This window comes from Botryllus schlosseri, chromosome 5, assembly GCF_051294905.1.
Source record: "Botryllus schlosseri isolate E-star chromosome 5, Bs_hap1, whole genome shotgun sequence".
NCBI classification, from domain to species: domain Eukaryota; kingdom Metazoa; phylum Chordata; class Ascidiacea; order Stolidobranchia; family Styelidae; genus Botryllus; species Botryllus schlosseri.
The window spans coordinates 10,947,032-10,970,215 of record NC_137240.1 but is presented as its reverse complement, the minus strand read 5'-3'; the positions used below and the strand labels follow the sequence as shown (position 1 = coordinate 10,970,215).

At 41.0% G+C, this 23,184-nt stretch overlaps 2 protein-coding genes across 3 annotated transcripts; both read right to left on the bottom strand.

Moving 5' to 3' along the window:
* On the bottom strand, positions 1–11,917 carry LOC145439006 (uncharacterized). 2 transcript variants are annotated; one of them, XM_080316424.1, is made up of 8 exons: positions 10,324–11,917; positions 7,519–9,259; positions 6,805–6,896; positions 6,449–6,499; positions 3,577–3,605; positions 3,377–3,514; positions 1,864–1,908; positions 1–1,805 (listed from the first exon to the last, which is right to left on the bottom strand). In XM_080316424.1, the coding sequence occupies exons 1-8, from the start codon at positions 10,424–10,426 to the stop codon at positions 1,743–1,745; spliced, it is 2,262 nt and encodes a 753-aa protein (XP_080172550.1). In that variant the 5' UTR covers positions 10,427–11,917; the 3' UTR covers positions 1–1,742. The 2 variants fall into 2 exon arrangements, with proteins under 2 accessions (XP_080172550.1, XP_080172551.1); XM_080316425.1 differs by having other exon boundaries at positions 3,386–3,514; positions 10,324–11,895.
* A 3,925-nt stretch (positions 11,918–15,842) lies between these two features.
* LOC145439004 (uncharacterized) lies at positions 15,843–22,916 on the bottom strand. Its single transcript, XM_080316423.1, has 7 exons — positions 22,229–22,916; positions 21,907–22,026; positions 21,716–21,847; positions 20,717–20,879; positions 17,753–17,951; positions 17,552–17,690; positions 15,843–17,301 (listed from the first exon to the last, which is right to left on the bottom strand). The coding sequence occupies exons 1-7, from the start codon at positions 22,353–22,355 to the stop codon at positions 15,908–15,910; spliced, it is 2,274 nt and encodes a 757-aa protein (XP_080172549.1). The 5' UTR covers positions 22,356–22,916; the 3' UTR covers positions 15,843–15,907.
* Positions 22,917–23,184: the final 268 nt, after the last annotated feature.

Genomic DNA, 23,184 nt, shown 5'->3' with positions numbered 1-23,184 from the left:
TTCACTTTCGTTTTCATATAATGGAACCTCATTTACAACAGGTAATAGCAACAGTGCGAACTGCAAAAAGACGACTAAAAAGCAATGCGACTCCATAGACACGTAGGATAAATGTGGTACAAATAATACCCTCAATAGTAATTTGGTACAGAGCGACAAGGCTAAATCTAAAAAGCAATTCTATAAATATGAAGAGTACTGGCTTACTGAAAAAAAGAAAACAGCATGTGCAACTGTGGCAAAGGCAATAATTATGATCAAACAGAAGTCTCGATTTTGTCACGTTATTGCAAGACGAATTGAGAATAAATACGGTTTTGCCTATAAACCCTAATTGATGCGTCTTGAGACAGCAGATTTTTCTCTTTAGTTGCACCAGCTGTCAATGGCGAATCCAGGATGAAAATTTTGGAGGGTAAAAAATAATTCCCACAATGACATCGCGTCGTGGATTGTTTGTGACATAACCAACACGATAATGTTACACTGCCTGAATCGAAATTTGACGGGTCATGGTTCCTCTTCCCGACATAACACCAGGCAGGTGACCGTGGCAACTTTGCTGTGGGGCACAAATTCTTATTTCGAGACCACTGTTCAATAAATAGACCGTGAGATCATATACATGCTGTCCAAATGTGTAACACAGAAAAGGTGATAACACGTACGCCTAGACTTCAATACCTCTGCGATTATTGAAAAGAATGGATTGTTCAAAAGGTCATCACCAATGTATTATCTGAAGCACAGTGATTACACAATACCTCTTGCGAGTAAGCTTCAGGCTGTGCAGAAAATGGTCTGTAACAGGACACGAAATCCACATAAATCCTTCAAATCGCCCGGTACAGTGGAATGAGTGTACTCCACAGGGTACATGTGTGCATTTTCCATCACAGGCTGGCAATCGAGCTATTACGCTTCATGCTAAGGCCGCGTTGCTTTCAAAATTTGACTTGTAAGGAATATTTGAAAAATGTAAAAGGAATCATATCGCCAGTTTAGAAACCGGATATTCCGTGTATGAAAGGCTTAGATACGAATTAACAGCATAGCCAATACCCAAATTGAGAGCCAGCATCACTGCGAAGTGTAGCCTACCATTCAACAAGGGTGCAACCTGCTTGCGATAAGGAAAATATCCATTGATTTTCTCATTGAGAAAATAGTTCTATTAATCAGTCAAGGCTGCCCATTTTAAACTTCTCTGGCCAGCATAAAGCTGAGACTTGGCAACAGTGTGGAAGCTACGACTAAAACAAATTGCGGTTGTACAGCTGGCACTTGGACGAATAACACATGTGTTAATTTAAACGGAATAAAAAGCCATGCCAAAAATACGGGATTCCGTTGCTCCATACATGATGCACAAATATAATCACTACTGTTACACTGATGGGAAGCGAGATAATACAGAAGAGTGCTACAGAATAAGTATTCCGTTTTGATAACATTGATTACATTAAAAAAATAGATCGATTGAAGCCTGCACACTGGGTCAGAATACTGTACAGAAAAAGCAAAAATGCGTTAAAAACACTTGAATTACCATCATGATTACAACACTAGCAGTTATGGACGAATACACACGATTTATATGAAACTTGCAACAATAAAACCTTAGTTCAATGATGTATTGCACACTCACACTCGATCCTTCAGTATGCATTATGGGCTGACCATTTCAATTTTCTATTGATAGGATTCTAATGGTGTAAGCCTCGACCGGCCGAGAGGGGAATTTAAAATTCGTCTTCAGAAGATCCCTCAAGTAGTGTTACGCTGTCGTTGCTGTATTTGCTTGCCTATAACAATACAATAATAGTGTTATCACAACAAAAACTAATCTCAGCCTGTCCTTACCTTCCCACGTTCTCTCAGTAAGAACTCCTTCTCTTTTCCGTATTCCTGTAATTCAGATGGAATTGAAAATTCAGTGTAGGAGTATCCGATTTTTAGCATGCTAAACATTCAGGCCGGATATGAAATAACTTCACGTTGAACACAGATTATAATCAACGGTAAAAACAATACAGTTTGTCACCTACACAGATTCAAGGGTTGTTGCAATGATGGCTAGTACATTCGGCATGTTGAGTTCGGCACTTGTTGAATTTGGTATCGGAAATATAATAACTACTATGTGAAATCGATGCATAAATATTGGAATGATACGAGCGTGAATTGAGTTAGTCCCTTATACGGTACTTTGTGAATTCATCATTTGGTGAATTTGGCACTTGGTATGAAGGTGTATGAATTAGTGCATTCGGGTTAAGTTAGGTTTAAAGTTAGAGGTTATGGTAGCAATAGTTTGAGGCAAGGATTAGGGGTTGCCAAGTGCCGAGTTTACTGGTAACCAATGTTGCCTCTGTGCACGCTAGGGCTGTTCAAAAACAATATTTTCTTTCAAATTTCACTGGCTACGTGATAAAATTATTATGTTGGCTAAAACAACGCTGCATACCAAAATTGGCTCAATTCCAACCAGTAGAAGCGAGATTCTTGCAGTAGAAAATTTTGAATTTGTCATATAAAAAATAGAAAATAAAATTTCAAGTTTTCTCTGCCTGCCCCATAAAATTGTTAGGCTGTCAGTAGAGATGATGCGCGCCAAATCTCGCTTCTACTGGCTGGAATTGAGCCAAATTGGATCTGAAGTGTTGTCTTAGCAAACATAATAATTTTATCACGTAGCCAGTGAAATTTGAAAGAAAAAATTGTTGTGTTGTGTGCCATGCACAAAAAAATCCACTTGTGGTTCAAAAAAAATAATCACTGTATCTTTCGCAGAAGGCACTGATGATCATCAGACCAAATTGACGACCATTTCAGATGTATAAATGTACATCACTAATTTGTAGTGAGTAATTCGTAATCAGATGAAGCAACACCATCTCTTGTTGTAGAAATTCTATTAAAATGCGATAAAACACTCTAGTCCGGCGCAGCTAACGTCAGAGTTTTGCGAAATTCGGTGAAGTCGGGAGTTGGTCAACACTACGCATTACCGGAAAAATGCGGGTAAATCGGGAGTCCAGCCGTGGCCGAGGGGCCGCAAAGCGAGTTTAGTGAGTTTGCGCAGTCTCATGAAAAATTAGAGGGAACATTGCTGGTAACCATTCTAATATTAGAGGTGGTCAGCAACAGTGCCGTACTAAACTTCTTTTTGCTACTATACATATTTTTTACGCTTTGGACATTCCTTCTCGTACTTGTACTTTGGAATAGATTTAAACTCTGCTTCTACGTTTGTAGCACATCGAGGACTACTTGGGATCATCTCTCGACTCTCCCCACGAACGACAATAACATGAAAGCGTTCAGGTCACCGAAGCCAATAGTCAGGACAGGAAGTGTTGTACAACAAAATTACAGCATGTACTTTGAGACGTCTGTGCCGGATTCCGCCTCTTCGCCTGGAGCACCACTTGCAACAAATGCAGCAGGTCGGCACCAGAACAGCGATCATGATCAGAACAGTCAGTGCGATGTAAAACGGTTCAACCTGACCCTGAAAAGATCAACGTTTCGTCAATGCAAGACGGTTGGAAGATTTGTTGTTAGAGTACTCACGACCATATCCTTGACTTGCGAAATCAAGTCTGTAAAGCAGAGTAGACTAGGTTGGGTTTTGAAATCAAGCCAATACTAAGTTGGGGGCAAGGGCTAGGGCAAGTTTTTGTTGCACTAAAATCGCGGGAAAGATGCATTCAATTTTAACAAAAGTTGCATTTATAATTTTTGTCAAATTATTAGGGTATGAGATACTCGAAAGGTTCCGTTGTATAACCTACTTCCAGCAGAGCTGTCAAATTTCTCAACTTTATTGCCATTTATCGCACGGTCTGACGAAACGGCCAAAAATCACATTTTTTCCGGCACATACCAAGAAAATTGCGCAATGCGGGAAAAATTTCCCCCAGAAACCAAACAGCATAGCGATAACCCCTTCCCTTAAAACAAGTCAAATAACACATCCCGAACTCCCTAGGTCTGCGAACTTGACCCAAGGCATTACAGATAAACGCAGTCTCTGTGACTTTTCAAAGGCAATAGCCTGAAAAAGGTGACTCAGTGAAAATGTAATTTTCGGCAGTCTCGCCTGGGCGCTCGTGAAATATGAAACTATTTCAAATTTGAACGACGGAATTAATAAAGCAATCTATTTCCATATTGTTCGGGCACGGTCGTGCTTGGCAGGGGTAGTTGAACTGCCATTGTGTTATAGATAACAGTGAGATGCAGCTAACCCATCATACAGATCTTTGTTTTGCAAATCAAAGAGAATAAAACCATACTAGAAATGGTTTATAGCATGTTTTTAAATTACTCTGTTACATTTTAACGCATTATTCGATAAAAGTTGCAGTAAAAATTGGCATGAAAAATAGAGAAAAGTTGCACTATAAAAACCCTCCAAACAGCTTGAAACATCATAGTAAATAGTTTTCGAGTATCTAGAAAGCTGTCGGAAGCTGTAAAAAAAAGTTGTAAAAGTTGCAAAAACTTGCCTTAGTGATAACCTAATATCTATATTTTTTTAATTAGAGAAATCACAAAGCAGTTTCGCGTAATAAATGCAAAAACTTGAGCACTCACGTAAACAGAATGGCCGTCTGAGACAAAATATTCTACTGCGCAAACTCATTTTTATCACCAAATTGCCAATAGCCTACTGATACAAGCATATTGCTGTTTAGACACGTTTTTTGGGGGTTTCGGAATAAATCTGCTTGCAAAAAAAAACATTTTCTCCTATGATATACATAACCATAACCCCTATTCCAAAATAACTTCAAGATGAGCTACTACATACAAATGACTAGGCTGGGCATTATATTAATAAAATGATGATGATGTTGGTGCCATGTATGTTGCGATCAGACCCAAATGTGTCGTTGAAAGCATCACGTGTTATTATTGCATCCGTCAGCAACTATCTTTATGGAGATTAATAGAATTTCAGCACTCGTTCATGTCAAATCGACGGCGCTGATTCTCAAGACACGGCAGTGTATTTCAAGAAATGCAGCCACAGAATTCGCTTCAAAATAATAAATGTCTTCCCAATTTCTACATAAATGGTACGATGCTAATTTCAAGAAAGGTCATTTTGCTGCTGTTTAGCACTAGCCTCCAGTTAATATTCGCACAAGCCAGATGACGGTTGCACGGTAATAGAGCTAAATTTGAACTAAAATTGGAGTTTCCAAGACGGTCCAAAGGGGGTCCGCGAAGACAATCAGGTTGAGAACCACTGATCCAGCCGCCTGCCATAAATATGCGAACAAATATTCTTTTCGAAGCTACTTTTACTTGGCTACTTTTAATACCTCCCATTTTCTACTCCCACGTTGAGTGATCTTAACATCTCAGAAATTAATACTTATACTTGTAATAGAGTAGAAATTATCGGCGTTACTTCTACTTCTACTTTAGCAGCAGCACTGACTACTTGGAGTACCTGTGAAGCAAAGACATGCACTGAAAATATAACTCGCGACCTTTGGGGAAATTTAAATGCGGAATGCAGCAAGAAAAAGTTGTCTTGATCGTTACAGTGCGCCAATAACCATTGCTAGGAAAGGTTTGACGTCTATCGAGTGCCTGCAGAGTTAAGCAACGCAATTCAATTAATTCATTCGTAAAGAAAAGTACATTGGCACAGTCATAATAAAACGCAAAGATTGCTATTTGAGCAGGGTTGTAACCAAGTGCCAAGTCACAACGTTCATAATCACAAATCAATCTCAATTTTACAGTTTGGACTGGAGTCAAGTCGAGTCATTTTCAATTCACCACAGAGTCCAAGTCAGTGAGTGGAGCGTCATAGTGTTGCGACTCGAGTCCGAGTCATTGTGTTCACTGTTCAGTTTTGACTTCAATCCAGTTCAAACTACTTCTTTCAACTCTGCTCGAGTGATATAGAATGGCGTGCCTTCATAATATCATAATTCTCGTCAGCAACAGTTTCTGACCACATTTTCCAAGTATCTTGGCAGATAGGCGAAATACCTATAATGCGGGGACTTTACTATTCTTCGAAGCTACAATATTATGTCTGTTTTAGCCATCCTAGTCTGGGATCATATGACTTGGTTCGAGTCTAGTCAATACACAAATTGACTCGAGTCATTACAATCCTGTATTTGAGTGTATATTTCGTATGCATAACTTTTCAAACCAGTTCCTTCTTAAGCAATTGAAGTGTCAACTTATCATTGGTGGTTGATTTGAAGGACAGTATGAGACCATCACCATTCAAAAAGCAGTTGACGCATCAATGGCAAATGCAAATCGTATTGGATGGAAACACAAACACAGTATTCTCATGATTAAGTGGCTGCTATGACCACTATCAAACTTGATAACCATCTTCTCACTTCACAGTATGAAACAAGTATGGTGTGAACGAAAATATATCAGCATTCATAAATGGCTGTACCTCCATTCCTTGCAGTACTTCCACTTTCGTCTGATGAAGTTTGGCTTGCATCTGAAAATTCAAACATTGAATATGATATAGCACCTGGGGAACAAAATCAACGAGCTATGATAAATCTAGACCATATGCATATGGCATGGCGGGAGTATTTATACATCATAATCACGATATTGTATGGGGGTGGAATAGCACAATCAAAAATAATATCTTATCGAAACCAGATAAATTGTGTGTTGCAATAGCACACACACTCAGGGCAGGATTGCTTCAATGCACAAACAAACATATAATGTGGTGATACTGGTAGTATAGGTGTACAACAGTGATAATACGAGTACAGAAAGCAAGGTAATCACCAGTAGCAATTTGGCTGACTGCTTCTGCAGATTGATCATCCGACAAAGGCTCATGCTCACGGCCGCCTTCAGTAATCAAAACTGGCCGTTTTCTAAAACAAAAATAGAGTTTAGATGGCTGCATGCCAAAATCTACAGGTACAAATGTATTGATGCAAGGTCAAGTGCTCTTCATAATGTAACCTGTCTGGGGGTAAATATGTAATGGATTCTCTTCATCAAAGGGTACTTGAAATGAATTAAAAGGAGCACCTGTAAGGTTTCAATTGCTATATTTCTCCAGCATCTAACGCATTGATTTTCAATCTGAGGTCCATGGCAGGCCAATGTTGAAATTACAATAATAACAATAAATGTTCTTAATTGTAAGATATGTCTTTATTTTTGACTTGTGTCTTCAATTTGCATATGCTCAGTGCTCGTCAAATTATACAAACACTAATAATTGCACTCAAGTCTCCAACCAGTAATCAGGCCGTCAGGGGGGTGGAACAAAAGTGATGGGCCATGATTAGGGTCGGCGAAGCTGATTCTTTTTTTAGTCATCATCTTCCCCAGATTTCACTGTCAAGGGTTTGACGCAAACACCCAAAATGATTTGGAGGTTGACGCTAAAATTGATTGAGAACTCCTGTTATAACACAGCAACATTTCTCAGGGGAGCAATATTACTCGGTGTGAACGGTAACGTGATAATGGGAAGTGTAAACCCACCTGGTGTGCTCTATTTTCTCATCTTTTGATACACTTGGTTCTTTGGTAGCAGACAGTAGTTTCGTGGAAGTAGAAGACAGCGTAGTTGAACTAGTGGTTGACTTGGTATTTGCCTTTCCTTTTTTGGTGACAGGAGTTGAAGTGGTAATTGTGGACAATGTGGATGTTGTAGTTGACGATTTGGCTGATTCCGAAGATAAAGTGGTGACTCGTGACGCTGTAGTGGACAATATCAGAGATTGTGTAGTTTCTTCAACGGTATCATCTGGAAGCACTTTGGGCGAGCTAGTCTCAGGTTGAGATGATTTCAATCCCTCGGTAAAAGCAAGCTGCTGCTTGATTGAAGATGTTGCAAGTTCAGCGACAGTATCAGTAGAAGAGACAACGTTTTGAAAGTCTGAATCTGTTGTAGCAATATTGACATCTTCCGAGTCATCTTCATGCGCAGGTCTGACTGAAAATTTATCGACATCAATATTTTGGGTATCTGAAGTATTTGATACCGCCGGTACGATACCAGCTTTTGTCATTTCAAGACTTTTTGATTCTGGTGATTTTGTGCTCCGCAACAGTTCAGAATCAATCGCTGATTGATCGCGACCTGTAGTACCAGGAATGCCGCCATTTCCGATCGTGTTTGGAAGCGTGAGGTTCTGTGACGCAGGATTTTGATCAGGGGCGGTTGCCGTTATCGGAGACTCATATTTTGCAATCGTTACAACAGCCGCGGGATCATTTGCTGGGTCAGGTTCATCATCGTTTCCGAATTCCCCTTCCGCACTGTCCGACTGTGGCGAAGAAGAAACAGTCAGACTTGTGCTTGGAATGTTGTTAGGTCCCTCGGTACTTTTTGGTGATAATTTCACAGTCGGTGAAAGAGTAGAAGAAACAAGATTTGAAATGTAGGTAAGCGTGTTTGGCGGGATCGCGTTGGTTGTTTCGCTAAGATCACCGTTTTGCTTCTTCCCGAGATCATCTTGTTGGATAGGCACTTCGCTATTGTCATCATTGGATGCTTCGGAATCTAGACGATAACTGTTATCCACTGCATTGCTATTAGTTACAGGTTTACCTGTAGTGGATAACGAAGTTGGGCTCATCAGAGTAGTGGAACTATATTGCTTGGCAACAAGAGCGCGGTTGTTTGCGTCTGCAATCGTACGTGACGGAGTGATCGGCTTCGGGCTGATTTCGGGTGACCCTTCTTCAAATTTAAATTGGTCATCAGATGGGTGTCCTTCAGCGTTGAAATTTTCAGTATCTTGCGACTCTGATTCGTCAGCAGAATCCTTCAGTGTCATCGCGGGCTTGCCTGTAGCCGAGTCATGGAAATTGTCGACGTTGCGAGCATCTAGCTTTGGGTTAATTCCCGGTTGTGGACGTCTGTTGTTTCCTTTAATATCGGGATTGTTAGATATGAGGGTGGGATTACTCAATTTCGGGCTACTGTCGGCAGTTTGATCATCGTTCGCTCGAAGGCTGCTTGCAGAATCGGGTTGTAAAATGTCATCATCGTAGTCCGAGTTTGGATTGTTCCTCGGCTGTTGGGGGATATTCCGATCACGGTTTGGCTGTGCGTCCACTGGAGTGTCTAAGCCATCATCAAATCTATCGCCCGCTGCATGACTCGCATCATTTTGTCGTTGATGTTTCAACTCCGAATTTGGGACAAACTGCGTAGGTGAAGTGAGCGGTATAACGTTGCTGCTGTCACTTAAACTTCCAGACAGTCCCGGGTCACCTGCATTGGCAGTTCAAACAAGAGATCAGAGAACAAGAACACACACACGGTAAAATTTGCACGTTAATGTCAAATTGATCACGGCCAGAACTAAAGCTGGCTTGGGTATGGAAGAAGCAACGAATAGCTTGATGGTGACATCAGAAAAACACATCTCACATGTACCCTGCGCAATACAATAATGCAAAGAGTGGGTACAGAGGAAGATGAATAAATAGGTGATTGGTGAAATTTTAGGCAAAGGGTCTGCACAGCAAGATTCGAGACGGTAGCATTGAATCAAAATTTTGGGACAACTACACTTCTCATTGGCTGGCTAGGGATTTGTCTGAAAAAGTATTGTCTTGCCTTAAATCCCAAGAACGGAGCGGCAACATATCAGTATATATCCCGATCTCAGGAATTGAACAGTATCGAAAGATCAGAGTTGAAAAATACCAAATATTCACAATGTACAATATGACGCAAATTTTATAAACAATTCGAGGCCAAATAGCAGACGCGTTGCCCGCCGAGAGAAAATGAAGGAAATAACCGGGAGGGGGAGGAGGGTTATTTTGGAAACAGACAATGTTGTGAATTCTAATAGATTAATCAGGTTAAATCGATGTACAAATATCAATGCAACAAGGAACAGATAATCTTGCTCCTGTAAGCGTCTCTATATGCATGCGAGTTACGGTACCTATAGTAAAATATAGATTTAGATAGATTTATTCAATTCAGTAGATATGTGAATATTGACTTACTCACAAGGAGGGAAAGCGAATGACAAATAATTTTCTGGTGCACTATTGATGACTGAATCTTAGGGGCATACTAGCATAATCTAGTATGGCGAATGGTGACTTTAAAAGATTTAGGTTGTGAAGACAGTGAACAACAGCTGACACAGTAAATAATAACATGCGATTGCATTCAAAATAAGTCAAGCTTGGATAGAGCACAGAGGGTTCTCCGAATCCAAAAGTCGCTTCTCTCACTTCATTATTGTCATAAAATCTACCACACTTGGTAATATGACTAAGCAGGAATTTCTATTTCATCAAAATATGTCACCGTACCTTTAGTGTTGGTAGGCGCTGCTTCCATATGATGAAGAGTAGTGAGACACAAAAGAGCTACGGATAACTTCATCTTCATCCGGCTGCTGAAAGCTCTAGTCATGGTGCGACACGAGCAATAGCGATAATTGCCTAAGTATGATTGGCGATGTGCTGTACAATATGACAATGACTTTCAAAACATTAATATTGGCGATTTCAGTGCCCATAGTAAACCGAGGTTTCTTCTCTACAAATAGAAACTTTTTTGCACAAGTTATTTCACAAGAAAACAGTGATGGGCAGATGGCACAGAACACCACATGGCCAGAGTAGAATTGGTGGCAACGTCACGCAGAATTTTCTGTACAATTACTCCAGAGTGGAATTGGTGGCAAACGTCACGCGCAACTTTCCAATTAATTCATTAATTATTCTACGGAAGAAACCCTAATGTCACGCGCAACTTATTGCCGAAAACAACCACTAATTTCAGTCTGGCAATTACTCAATTATTTAACGCAGAAAAGCTCTCATCACGCAGGATTTATTTCAAAAAATAAACCGAGATTCCATAAGGGCCACATGGGCTGTCGTCAGCGATGCGAAGTCCCCCTGTAGGTAGCCAATTCAACAGTGATATTTGGCGCCCAGGTGAGCCACTGCCATTACGACTGTCCACTAGGCACTAGAATGGCCTATACACTATAAATATGTGATCGAAATGAGGCCATGAAGAGCAAAAAGCTTGAAAACCCCTGTATTAGATCATTCTATTCTAGTATTCCTATACAGCATCTAATGAAGAGTCCTCCCTAAAATTTTATCCCCATGTGCCTCAAATTTCACCCTTGACAAGGACGCAAAAGATATCCAATGGATATCAATCTATCTATAATATGATTCATATTTGTCCATATGGCCATAACATGATTTATGAGGGGTATTCGGTAACGCGACTGTGCATTTCTAAAATCAAAATGCCTGTAAAACTGAATTCAGTTTAGGGTAAAACCCTAAGCCCAACTACACAGCGACAATATACCACTATCTATAGCTCAGCAATTGCTCTAGCTCTAGGTCAAACGCAACGCTTTAGATCACCGAATGGAGAAATCAATAGCACCACAGTCCACAGTCTACAGCAGTACCGAGAGCTGTAGGGGGTCAGAGGTAAGCCACTCTGACTATGCACTAAAATCGAGCAAAAACCTAATGAGGACGCATCGCATACGGAACTCGAGACTTCACACTTCGCTGGCCGTAGCGAGCTGACATATATCTTCGCTCAACCCAGACCCCTGTATCAGTCAGTGTTTGGTTGCAGCGAGCGTGTTTCGGTAATTGACTGCAGAACTCAAGAGCAACATAGACATAAGATTCTTAACCTTTACTGTGTCAAATATAGCCTACATTAGAGTCTGCTACAAACCATTTCAGTACCTCTCTATGTCATAGTAGCCTACTCTGTTTACCTATTTCACAATCCGCAGCACGCGAACTCCTGATCTCATTATGGGTCTGTCCATATTCAAACTACCTAAATCGCAATTCGGTCCCAGCCCTAAAAGTAAATAATCCCACTGACAAGATCGATGTAATCGCAACTATATTTTATGGTGTATCACATACGTAGTCGCAGTAACAATGCACAGAATCCGAGAGAAAGACACTTGACGATAGTCTTCGACACCGCGAGTATATTTTATATAAGATTTGTGGATTTGTTCAGCGCCATTGTTAAAGTATCGTTGTTTGTACAAAGTGCTATAGAGTTGATCTGGATTGGATATTCGAATTTACGTCAGTTCATTCATCCCAATTACTGTTTAGCAGGAACATAAAAACGGCAGCGATGACGCAATAAAACTCCGAGTTCAGTTCAGTTTAATTTCAAAAGCACTGCAAGATGGCGATCCAATGAAAAGATAGGAAGGTGTCAAAACGACTTGGAGTGGTCTTTAGAATCAGACACCCACCTGGGCCTAGCTGGACGATGTAAACATATGCCATGCACGCAGAATGATAAGTAGGTGGATTCAATATGTCGAAACCACGGTTGCTCATCGACTCTGAATGCGGTGTATATAGAAGCCCAGAATAAAGGTGAGTCGAGCCAGACAGCCTACGTAGGGTTGGGCAAGCAAAACCGAGACCTGTCTGCGTGATTCAATTCAAGTATGCGAGTATCAGTATAATTATGACTTGAAAAAGTTCAATCTGTAAATTTTCTTTGGCACAAGGACGATGATGACAGTCACACGTGGTATTCCTTGAAGCAGGGCGTGGCCAATTATTTTTCTTCGCGGGTCAAATAAGAAGCAGAAAATACGTTGGCGGGCCGAGTCAAAAATCTTAGCTGTATCCTGCAACGTATTAATTTTACTTCTAAATTGAAAGCAGTGAATCACACTGCTAACAAATGCTGCTCAGTGGATGTGTTGATATAGGCCTATTACGGAATGAGAAAGTGACAGTTAGGGTAGAGTGGGGCAGCGCGCCTACCCTAAGCGGGAAACGTCATAATATCCACCAAACTGGTCGAAACGGGTTAAATTTCGGAATTTGCGCGTGAGATATCGTCCCCACTCTACCACGATCGTATGGAAAGTCCAAGTATCAATTATCATATGTAAAATTATCATTCATCGATGTCCACCAATTTGACGTTTTGTTTCAGGGGTGGGGCAAAACGCCCCCAATGGCTTTTACCTCATTATACCCTATTAAATATAGCATACCACTCAGTAACCGATAAATATTTAATCCCTATACATGGTTCTCCGCCTCATCATGGCGTACCGGATATTTTAAAAACAAATTTCACCCAGAAATGCCAACTGATTATGAAAGTCAAAAACAAGTCGGAAGTTATTGAGATGTATCTTGTTTAGTCGGAGGAATAGCCTATATTCCACATCTGAATAGCAATTTTGATGGGAGTGACGTTCTCCGAGAAAGCATTCTTGATGAACCCATAAACGACTACTCAGTCCACATTTACTGGACTTGAGGGGTGGGGCGTTTTACCCCACAGATGGGGTAGGCGTTTTAGCCTCAAGGTCGCCATTGTTTGTGGATAAGCTACCAGGTGGTTTTTCTGTAAATTCACCTTCGGACTGTGGCTTAAATCCAACTACGCGTAGTGAAAGCATAAATTGAACCGGAAAAGTATCTGTAGCATCCGTTAAATATGACATTTCACTTGATTGTAAAAGGCTATCTTTTGGTAAGAATATGTGTAAAAGTCATAAAATCTCATAAAACATTACAAATCTTCATCCAGGTGTGGAAATCAAAGTGACAGTTTCGTCTGACCATTAGGCGATATTTGCGATACTGTGACGCATTCAATGCTCGTTTTGTTCTGTGATATTGATGGTGGGCGTCTTACCTCGCCTGTGCGTTTTACCCCACTCTACCCTAATTACCAAAAAAGACTATTTATTTGCCGTCATATTTCGAAACAATGTTAAACATGATACATTTTGAACCCTCTTTAAACCCCCATCCGCGTTTTTTCTATCAGGATATTAAAATGTAGGAGTATTTGGGACACCCCACAGCTTATTGTCGTGGTCGCTGCCTTCCGAGCGATGTGCATTGTGCAGCTTGGCGATTGTTGAGCGAAGCTTGCAGTTCTTCGGCAATTCGCTCACCCTTGACCGAATGTATGTCGAGGGCCGTAACAGCACTTCGTCAGCCCCCAAAAAAAACTTTGGTCTTGGCCCCCCCATAGGGTTATAGACCGGACTTCTGGGGGGCTTCGCCCCCCAGACCCCCTTCTCCGGCGATACACTGTTTACCACTATTCATCTTGGACTTTGGGACTTTGTTTAGTGAATCAGTTTTTGTCGCCTAAGCGCGCGAAGCGCGGAAAATTTATGATTTCATCAGTCAGTATGATCGGGAATTGCGTATTTGTTATCAATTTTTATCTTCTCTCTGCTGACGTAATCAGATTTGCCGGTAGAGCTGAGTGAGGTGTGTTTGAAAAGGTAGGACCACTCAATAATAATTAAACAGCACCTCGTCAGGCACCCATCACGTTGTTCGCGTTTGTCACGAAATTATCTGTACTGTATTGTGAGCCGAGCGAAAGCGAGGCGCGAAAATTTTCGAGAATTTATGATAAAATCGGTCAATCAGATCGGTGATTGCATAATGCATATATATTATGCTATCAATTTATTGTCCTCTCTACTCACCTAATTAGATTTACCGGTTGAGCTGAGTGAAGTGTCTTGAAAACGGGAGGGCCCGTAAATATTGATTAAACATCTTCGGGCGGGCGTACCCGTTGATATGACTTCGTTATGGTGTTATTTCGTGACTTCCAGTCTGCTATATCAAAAAATATAGAATCGCCCAAACGTAGGCTTCTAAACTAAGAGACGCACACGATTTCAAATTGGTATTTCTTCACTGGCATAAAATTTTCCCCAGCGGGATGGTAATTGTCTCGTGAGGTTCAGATTGCAAAGACAGGAACATTCGGCGCCAGTCATTCAGGAGCCTATGGACAATTAAACCTATATTTATTTTGTATAGCCTATATAACGAAGTTTTCGGTCTGCATAAGGGCATAGACCTTTTCGCCCAAGCTTTTCTCGCTACCGATCGTTCTGGCACACTTCTTGGAGTCGCATGTTATATGGCCTAAAACTTGATTGTATGTCTTGGTGGGCCGTGGCGCGGTAATGGCCCAATATCCAATAATATAGAAAAATGGCTGCTTGAATTTTTGACATGCCCGTTAATCATTTATGGGTGATGAAGACTCACCGTAATCACGGGCACTGATTGACTTGTTTAACGAATTAGGGATTTGTAAACTTATCACGAAAAGATTTGAAGCACGGGCAGCGTAATGCGTGGTGACGAAGTTTTGGTGACTTCTTGTGACTTTAATTATTACGGCATAATTTGCTACATTAACTTTATTTCGAACCTGGATTACGTGAATGAGGTACGCACTAATACGTAGGCTTGGTAATCGCGGCATTGTAATGAACAGGCTTAAAAGCAAACGAATTTACGGTTCAGTTTATACAGCCTTGGGTTTTAGTCCACGCAGCAACATTAGAAAATAGGTTTATGTTTTTAAGTCCAAGCAACTTTGCGCGGGCCACTCAGTAGCTTCGCGGGCCGAATTTGGCCTGCGGGCCGCACTTTGCCCAGGTCTGCCTTGAAGAGATCGACTCTCACTCTCATACTCAAGACGAATCTTTAGATCTGATACTCTACTCTATATACTAGATAATATATGCTAATAGAACCCTTGTGACCATGACCAGCCCGACTGATAAGTCTGCATGAGATAGATTCACCTGACGGTGTAAGCGTCACAGATATACTGACGAACAAGCGCGAAGGTGAAAAACAGTTTACACCCTCAAAGACTCATTACTTTAGCACACCATTCGGGCGCACATGTAAATGTGTGGATATATTACAACCAACCCAGAATCGTTGAGCTACACCAATACCAACGGCGTAATATCCTTTCGAGACTATTAGCTTTATCATGACACCACCACTCAGTGTAACCAGTCTTTTATGTAATAAGTGATATAGATAATACAAAATTATAATATTAACCCATTCAACGCGCTCTATTCCATGATTGGCAAAATCCGTATGTTGGATATCGTCTGCAGTAACAGGGTACCTTTTCACACCATTTGGTCTGGATCGATGGAACATTTTGACAATGGCCTTCTCCGTTTTCATATCTACATTTCGGTACCCTTGTCCTCTTGCACGTGCTGTCATCACAATTTGACCATGCGCCCCACACGATTTTTCCACAGAACGCTCTGCAGCCCTTTTCTTCGATGGGATCCTTATCGGGGCATTTATAAGAACCGGGATGTATACATTTCCGTGTTCTCAGCCTAGTTCCGACACCGCACGTCACAGTACAGGGACTCCACTGAAGCCAGTTGGAAAATTGTGGGCATCTTCCAGTATTACAGTTGACATCCTGTCTTCTCGGCCCAACACACCCTTTGCCAGTACATTTCCTAGTTCGAAAAGTGGTGCCTCCACCGCATGAAACGCTGCATGGGATATATGAGCCCCATTGTGTCCATTCCGGGCATGGATAAGTGTTACACGAATTCGATTCCTCGTATACTCCGTGGCAATCTTTGAATCGCGAGCCTATACACACTCTGGTGCGTGATGTTTTGCCAGAGTCGCAAGATTTACTGCACATGGACCATTGGCCCCAGTTTGAGAAATAGTTTGACATGCCAGATCTTTGTAAAGCTTGATAGTTTTTGGGAAGATAGCATAGATTTCGTTCACAGCATCCCGTGAACCTTCCTTTCAATGTGGGGAAATTGTACATGTGAACCTGTCGGTATGGGCAAAGATCAGGGCCGACACTTTTTACGACAGGCTGCATTGAGGTTTGGGCATTAAAGCCGAACGGCAGTTTAATACCATTGTTCAGGTTAGATGAGATACCAGACAACTGGAATGTTAGTGGATTGAACAAATTAGCAGTATTGATGGATGATATTAAATTAGTTACACGGGTGTTTGATACAGATCCCAATGAATTAACCAGCAAAGCACTTTGATCAGTTACGGACATTCGGCGATAGCTGTTGAGAGTTGCTTCGTAATTATCTGCCCTCATTTTGCTGTTAGCTATATCAACCCAACTTAGATATTGCAGTTGCGGGGGCAGGGAATTCGTCAGATTCCACAGATTGTAATAGTACATTTTATCGCTGACAGCAGGATCTAATGCGCACCCTGACGAGAGACAATTGTGGTAACTTTTCAAAAACTTTTTTGGAGTCGAAGCGTCGAAGTTTTGGCATTTCGGCATGCCGTATCTTTGTCTAGTAGATCTCAGCATATCTTTTGAAGCGGCGATGCTTTGACCTGACTTGATAAAAAGCTCGGACATTTTCATCGGGTAAAAGCATCCCCTCGATTGACTCCAGCATCCGTTTATTAGAAAGCATTCTTTCTCTTGAATTCCTGATAAAAATAGCAACGAAATACCCGTGAGGAGATTTAGATAAGTATGAAAAGATGCCGATTTAATAACTCAGGAATGACTGTTGCATATAAAATCATGACGATGACGATCAACAGATATGGTATTAGGTGCCATGTTATGTCATCAATACATGGGATTACTATAGAGATTGACAAACGGTAATGTTACCAATTTGAAATTATAGGCATAACTTTGTTCCGCTTCCACCTTGCTCAGTTGCTCACTCACCATTCCATCCCGCCATCTTAGGAAGGTATCCAAAATGCTCTATGACGTCATTCATATCGCAACCTTTTGGAGAATCGTAAATCTCTTCTGCATATTGAGTCAAAATGCATTGCGTCAAGGCAGGATTCCATTTACCCAACTGCAAGTAAAGAGTGGAAATCAGACGAGGTAAATGGGACCAAGGATCGTGCTGATATTTACCTGTCTAGTCGCCTTCTCTGTTCTCTGCAGGAATTTGTGATTTCGTATGGCCAGGTGACACACCGGAACTCTTGGCAAGACCTGGTGCCCGAATGACTGACGCAAGATGTGTAACTCGCGATCAAAGTAGCACCCGGGATGCATTAGGCACTTTTCCATGTCATTTTCAAGGGCCTGGTCGTTTTGCGAACAATATTCCCTAAAATTCGCAATAAAACATCCAATGAACGGCTTGACTGACTCAGAGGCGTAGAAGCATATGCTGCCGCCCCAGACTTTCGTTGAAAATACCGCTCAAATTGTGAAATAATATCAATCTTTTCATTTATATTTACTGGAAAACTTGTGTTGAATAAAAAGAAAAGAAAAAAGATGATCACACATTTTGCCGCCCCTGGCGCAGAGCCAGAATCGCCAAGTGGCTGCTACGCCACTGCTGACTCAAACGAAAGGTATATTAAAATTAGTGTTGCCATATTTTTGTGGTATTCCGAACACTCTTAAGCGCCTACTAGCGGATTTTGTAATGAGTTATAAACACAGTGTCCATCAATATGACGTCACACTAGCAAAGCTTCGCCTATCGACTGCATACAGGAGTGGAGTTGAACATAGGTTCTGAATTGGGCAATCTCTAATGTGAGCTCTGGTGATAGCTTGGGTCTGCAACAGATTTCTTCAGGGGCCGAATGAAATCGGCTGGAGGTCCGCTGGTCGTATGTTTGACAGCCCTGCTGTACTGTTAGCCGTGTTAGGTCGGTGCGTTTATCTGGTTGTGTGTTGTAACCAGGTCCAAAACAACATTTTTAGCCCCCGTCCGTCCAGGACTGCACCGATCTTGGGCCCACCACAGAGTTTAATCGATGCAACTTCTTGGGGCCTTACTATGTGCATTGTGCAATTGTGCATCTGGTTGCTAAATTTTGTGAATGAATTCTGTAAATAATATTGGTTATTCCATCCAGAGGTGGTCAAAGTAGTCAAGAAAGTTACTCAAGTAGAAGTAGAAGTAGCGACGAAAAAATCTACTCAAGTACGAGTAGAAGTTCTTCTTCCGTAAGCCACCTAAAACTACTTGAAGTAGAAGCAGAATTTACTGACTTTAAATCTACTCAAGTAAGTAAGTAGTTTTGAAAAGAGTGTTAATTCGTTCGCAGGGACTGTCTAAAGCTGCAAATTGAGCTATGCGGAAGGTGCAGAGAGCTTGATTCATGTTGATGCATCTAAGGAGGTATCAATTTTCGACAGAATAAGCATTCTTTCGCATCATGGGATGCAAATTATAGTATTGATATGAAAATGCGATACTAACCCTTTGTTTACTATAAGTCCCCGTTTTAGAGAATATCATGGCATGGAGCCCTACCCCATATTATAAGGCCCCAAGTTTAGGCAAAGAGCAATACGGAGAAGTTGTATCGGATACGATTTCAACACTTTGCGTGATTAGTACGTTAATAACAAATATGGTCGATAGTAAATTTTTTAATTAGTGTAGCTTTATTGTAGGAAAATAAAGGCATTGGTATACGTTAATAACAAATATGGTCGATAGTAAAATTTTTAATAAGTGTAGCTTTATTTTCGGAAAATAGAGGCATTGCTGCTTGCTTTTATGCTTCAACATGTATGTTCTGCAGACAATTGAAGGCAATTATAACTCAAAGTATGATACCCTCATACTCGGAATTGAAAGTGAAATACAAATACCACTTATAAAAAGTGGCAAATATATTTCATGTCTTTTGTCCATAAAGCTTCAAAGATGATCTGCTAAAACAGGTGTAACATTCCAAAAAGACGGTTTTTCCAGATTAGCTGGACGCATCGTGGGCAGCTAGATAACGATAGGATAGGATAGGTAGCCTAATTGATAGATTGCGAAACGGTAGTTTCAAACGTTATGGTGGGTCATATCTACTGTGATGAAATATTTGATATGGGCGACAATGCGGTGTGAGCGGAACCATAAGCAAACCGGTATCTAAGTTATATTCACTGACATTTTCGTGAAAACCTATATGTCACTCTAACTACAATGCGCGAAGCGCAACAAAATTTCTGGGCTTTAATTGACTTTTATGAATGATAAATGATGGTACTCCGTGAAACAGCCCCCAAACTCGTCGGGCTATGTTTCGTATTGGGGATTAAACTACTTCTACTTGACAAACTGAAAGTAGCGAAAAGTAAGTAAGTAGATCACAAAATATTACGAAGTAGAAGTAGAAGTAGGGAAAATCAGATCTACTTGAGTACGTACCAGAAGTAGAGGAAAACTACTTGAGTACTTCTAAAAAGTAGAAGTACTTCGTTACTGACCACCTCTGTATATTACTATAAAATGTACCATCCGGTTGTACACCAGGTGGTTTTCAACCTTTTATGTTCGCCGACCTCCTTTCCAATTTGGAAATGTTACGTGGTCAACTGGTCAAGCTCAAAAATTGATAGGCTGATTACTAAAAAAGGTCAGCTTGCCCAGACTTACTCACGGTCTATTTTGGAAGCTGATAACGTCCAACACCTTCGCGATACCCGGAATATCAATAAACGTTTCACTAAACCGCGAGAAAAATTTCAAATCGCATAAATCTGCTTAAAAATAAGATTGTTTATGGTGATTTATGAAAAAAATTTGAGCCTACTTCAAGCCTACAAAATTCCGGACATTTAGGCATATTTTAGAATTCCCTCCCGGACGTAATTTTTACAGTGAAATTTCGGACATGTGTGGGAAATTCCGGACATATGGAAACCCTAATTACTCCAGTTCTCGAATCACCCGAATGACAGAGTCATTGTATAAATGAATTGATGTGTTTTCAGCACAGGTGAGCACAATATGAGCACAAATGTCACTGTTAATATGTGACGTAAGCATCAAGGCACACATTTAGAACAGGCCGTACTGACGCTTCGCTTTTAGAGCTTACTCCATCTCTATATATGTTGATTGCTTACCTTAGACAATACGGAATGTCTATCGGCGGTGTTATAATTTGCTGCAGTGAAACGCTCGGGCAGTTGAATGGAAATGGCTGACAAGCAGGCGGCGAAGCGGGTAGGCCAATGCCTCCGAACATTGGCGCGCTATCATCCATTAAACCGGGCGGCATAGGAAACCCTGTTCGTGGGCACAAGAGCTTTAATGATTGGCAGTGAAACACACTGTATATTTGAATCATATGGAAATATGCAATACATTACAATTTGCTCGGCACAAACTGTAAGGCCTGATATGTGACGTTGTGACGTGTATCCATTCCAGATTTGCGTCAAGTGTCAGCAACGATACGGCGGAGGTCATTTGATAATAATCGTTGCGGTAGGCATTGGATAATGATTGCGCGACGTTTCAGCAGCAATGGCGCGGTGATGAACGGCAGTTGATCATTAGACAGCGTCATTTCAGCATGAAACAGTTGAGTATGTGTCTTTATATCACTAAAACTAACCCTAACTCAAACGTAAGTCTAACCCGAACCCAAATACCCGAGTTTCGCATGCTCATGCTCATTGGTCATGTGCGTTGTGCATGTGCATGTGCATTTGTGCAATGACCATGTGCGAAGGCCTACGTGTACTGTAGGTGTTGTACAGTAGTATACATAATACATGGGAAAATAGTGATTTAATCGTTTTCAAGACTCACAAAATTAATCTAATTGCGGATAATCGTGATTACATTGCCAGTTAATCGGAACCGACTTTACTGCCAACTGCGAGACTGTATTTTCATCTAAATCGCGAGCTTCGGTTCGGTTCAGTTTAGTAGCTATATTTATCAGTTCAATGCACCACAAAATTGCGATACAATAAAAAGATAGGAAGGTGTCGAAATAACTTGGAGTAGTCTTTGGAATCAGACACCCACTTTCGTAAGTGATTTTAATCGCAATGGATTGCATGATGCAGTAATCGCTCCACTGCACAACAATGCGACCAAACAGAGCATCGTACCTGGGAACATTTGCAAACTTCTCGCTCCGTCAGAGTCACGCTGGGGCGCAGTTATGTTAAATTTCTGCTCCAACTCTTCGAAGAGCCTTTCCTCTCGCTTTTTGGCGGCATGCTTGTTGAATCGAGTTACTTCTGTAGACGTCGCAGAGATATAGATAGAGTAAGAAAAAAGTCCATTACAGATTCGTTACTTCTCCGGAAAACGCACGTATCTGCCACGAAGCAGCACTCCGGAGCCTGATCGCACTCATCTTTTGCAGTGATTTCTTTACCGTTGCAGGCATTTAGGCATCGCACGTATTTTGAAGTCACTGTATGCAAATCATCAATATCAGAACCGATAGACAAAGCAGCAGATGTGGCGAAATGCAGCGGCCTAGTCTGACCGTAGAAAGGCTCACGTTCCTGATAGCGTTCTGTTTGCTTTGGTTTGATCGCAAAAATCCCGAAAACAAATCTTGGGATAATATCGAATATGAACACAACCTCACGACTTAAAAAATTCTAACCTACCGTCTGGACACTCTCCATATTTCAGTGTAAGCCGAGCCGAACACGTGATCTCCTCTTCAGTTGTGTTTTTGCATTCTACCGATGACAACGCCACGAGTAAAACCATAAATATCCAAACAGGAGCCATGATAATGGGCAAGTCTTGTTGCCTTATCTGTAGTTGGTCTCTGTAGGGTCGCGGTCAAACCTCTTCTATTTATGCATGAGGTCACAGTCTTCGCATGCGAGTGAGTGAGGATAAGGACGTGCCTGAGGCAATATCACTTTCGCTCAAAATAGACTGGCATTGAGTACTACATCCATAAAAATTCTAGTAGTGCCACTTCGTCACAAGTAAATACTGCAAGGATGCCACGTCACCGGCGTCATGAGCATATAATTGCAATCATCCCTTATTCCGTAATTGGAAGTGGTGTTGAAAGAAAGTCATGTTGAAGTTGTTTATGAGATGTATATAATGATATGCTACACATACAGAAATAGAATTGTTCTGGAAGCCTCGGGACAGTGATACGCAACCTATGAAAGATTGCGAACCATGACGATCCAAGTCGGTGTCAAGTGGAAATAAGAAAAAAATAGTTTGTGGGGCATTCTTCATTCCAGATCGTCAGTTACAGCATAGGCAAATACATGCCCCACTACTTCACCCTGCTACTTCGGTAATTCCTTATTGTTTCTCCTGAAACATATATGCGAGTTCTATATTAGGGAATTAGAAATTGCAAGGTCGAATAAAGATCCTTAATCCAAACCAATGTGCCACGTTACAGACTTGGACAACTAGAAAATTTTCAGCTTTTCCAAATTAGATTAGAATTAGAATTAGAGCGGAACATTTTTTTCCAGATTAGATTGGAATTAGAATTAGAGCTACACAATTTCTCCAAATTAGATTTAGAATTAGAATTAGAGCTACACAGCTTTTTACAAGTTAGATTAGAAGTAGAATTAGT

Bases quoted from the DNA above. Each gene is read 5' to 3' on its own strand.
- LOC145439006 (XM_080316424.1), bottom strand. From the start codon at position 10,426: ATGACTAGAGCTTTCAGCAGCCGGATGAAGATGAAGTTATCCGTAGCT. The intron at 3,606-6,448 runs GTACAGCCATTT...TCTGCTTTACAG, and splicing joins AAGTACTGCAAGGAATGGAG to ACTTGATTTCGCAAGTCAAG. The intron at 1,806-1,863 runs GTAAGGACAGGC...GTATTGTTATAG, and splicing joins TACTGAGAGAACGTGGGAAG to GCAAGCAAATACAGCAACGA.
- LOC145439004 (XM_080316423.1), bottom strand. From the start codon at position 22,355: ATGGCTCCTGTTTGGATATTTATGGTTTTACTCGTGGCGTTGTCATCG. The intron at 20,880-21,715 runs GTACGATGCTCT...GCCCACGAACAG, and splicing joins AAGTTTGCAAATGTTCCCAG to GGTTTCCTATGCCGCCCGGT. The intron at 17,952-20,716 runs GTAAGCAATCAA...TGCGAATTTTAG, and splicing joins GACATTCCGTATTGTCTAAG to GGAATATTGTTCGCAAAACG.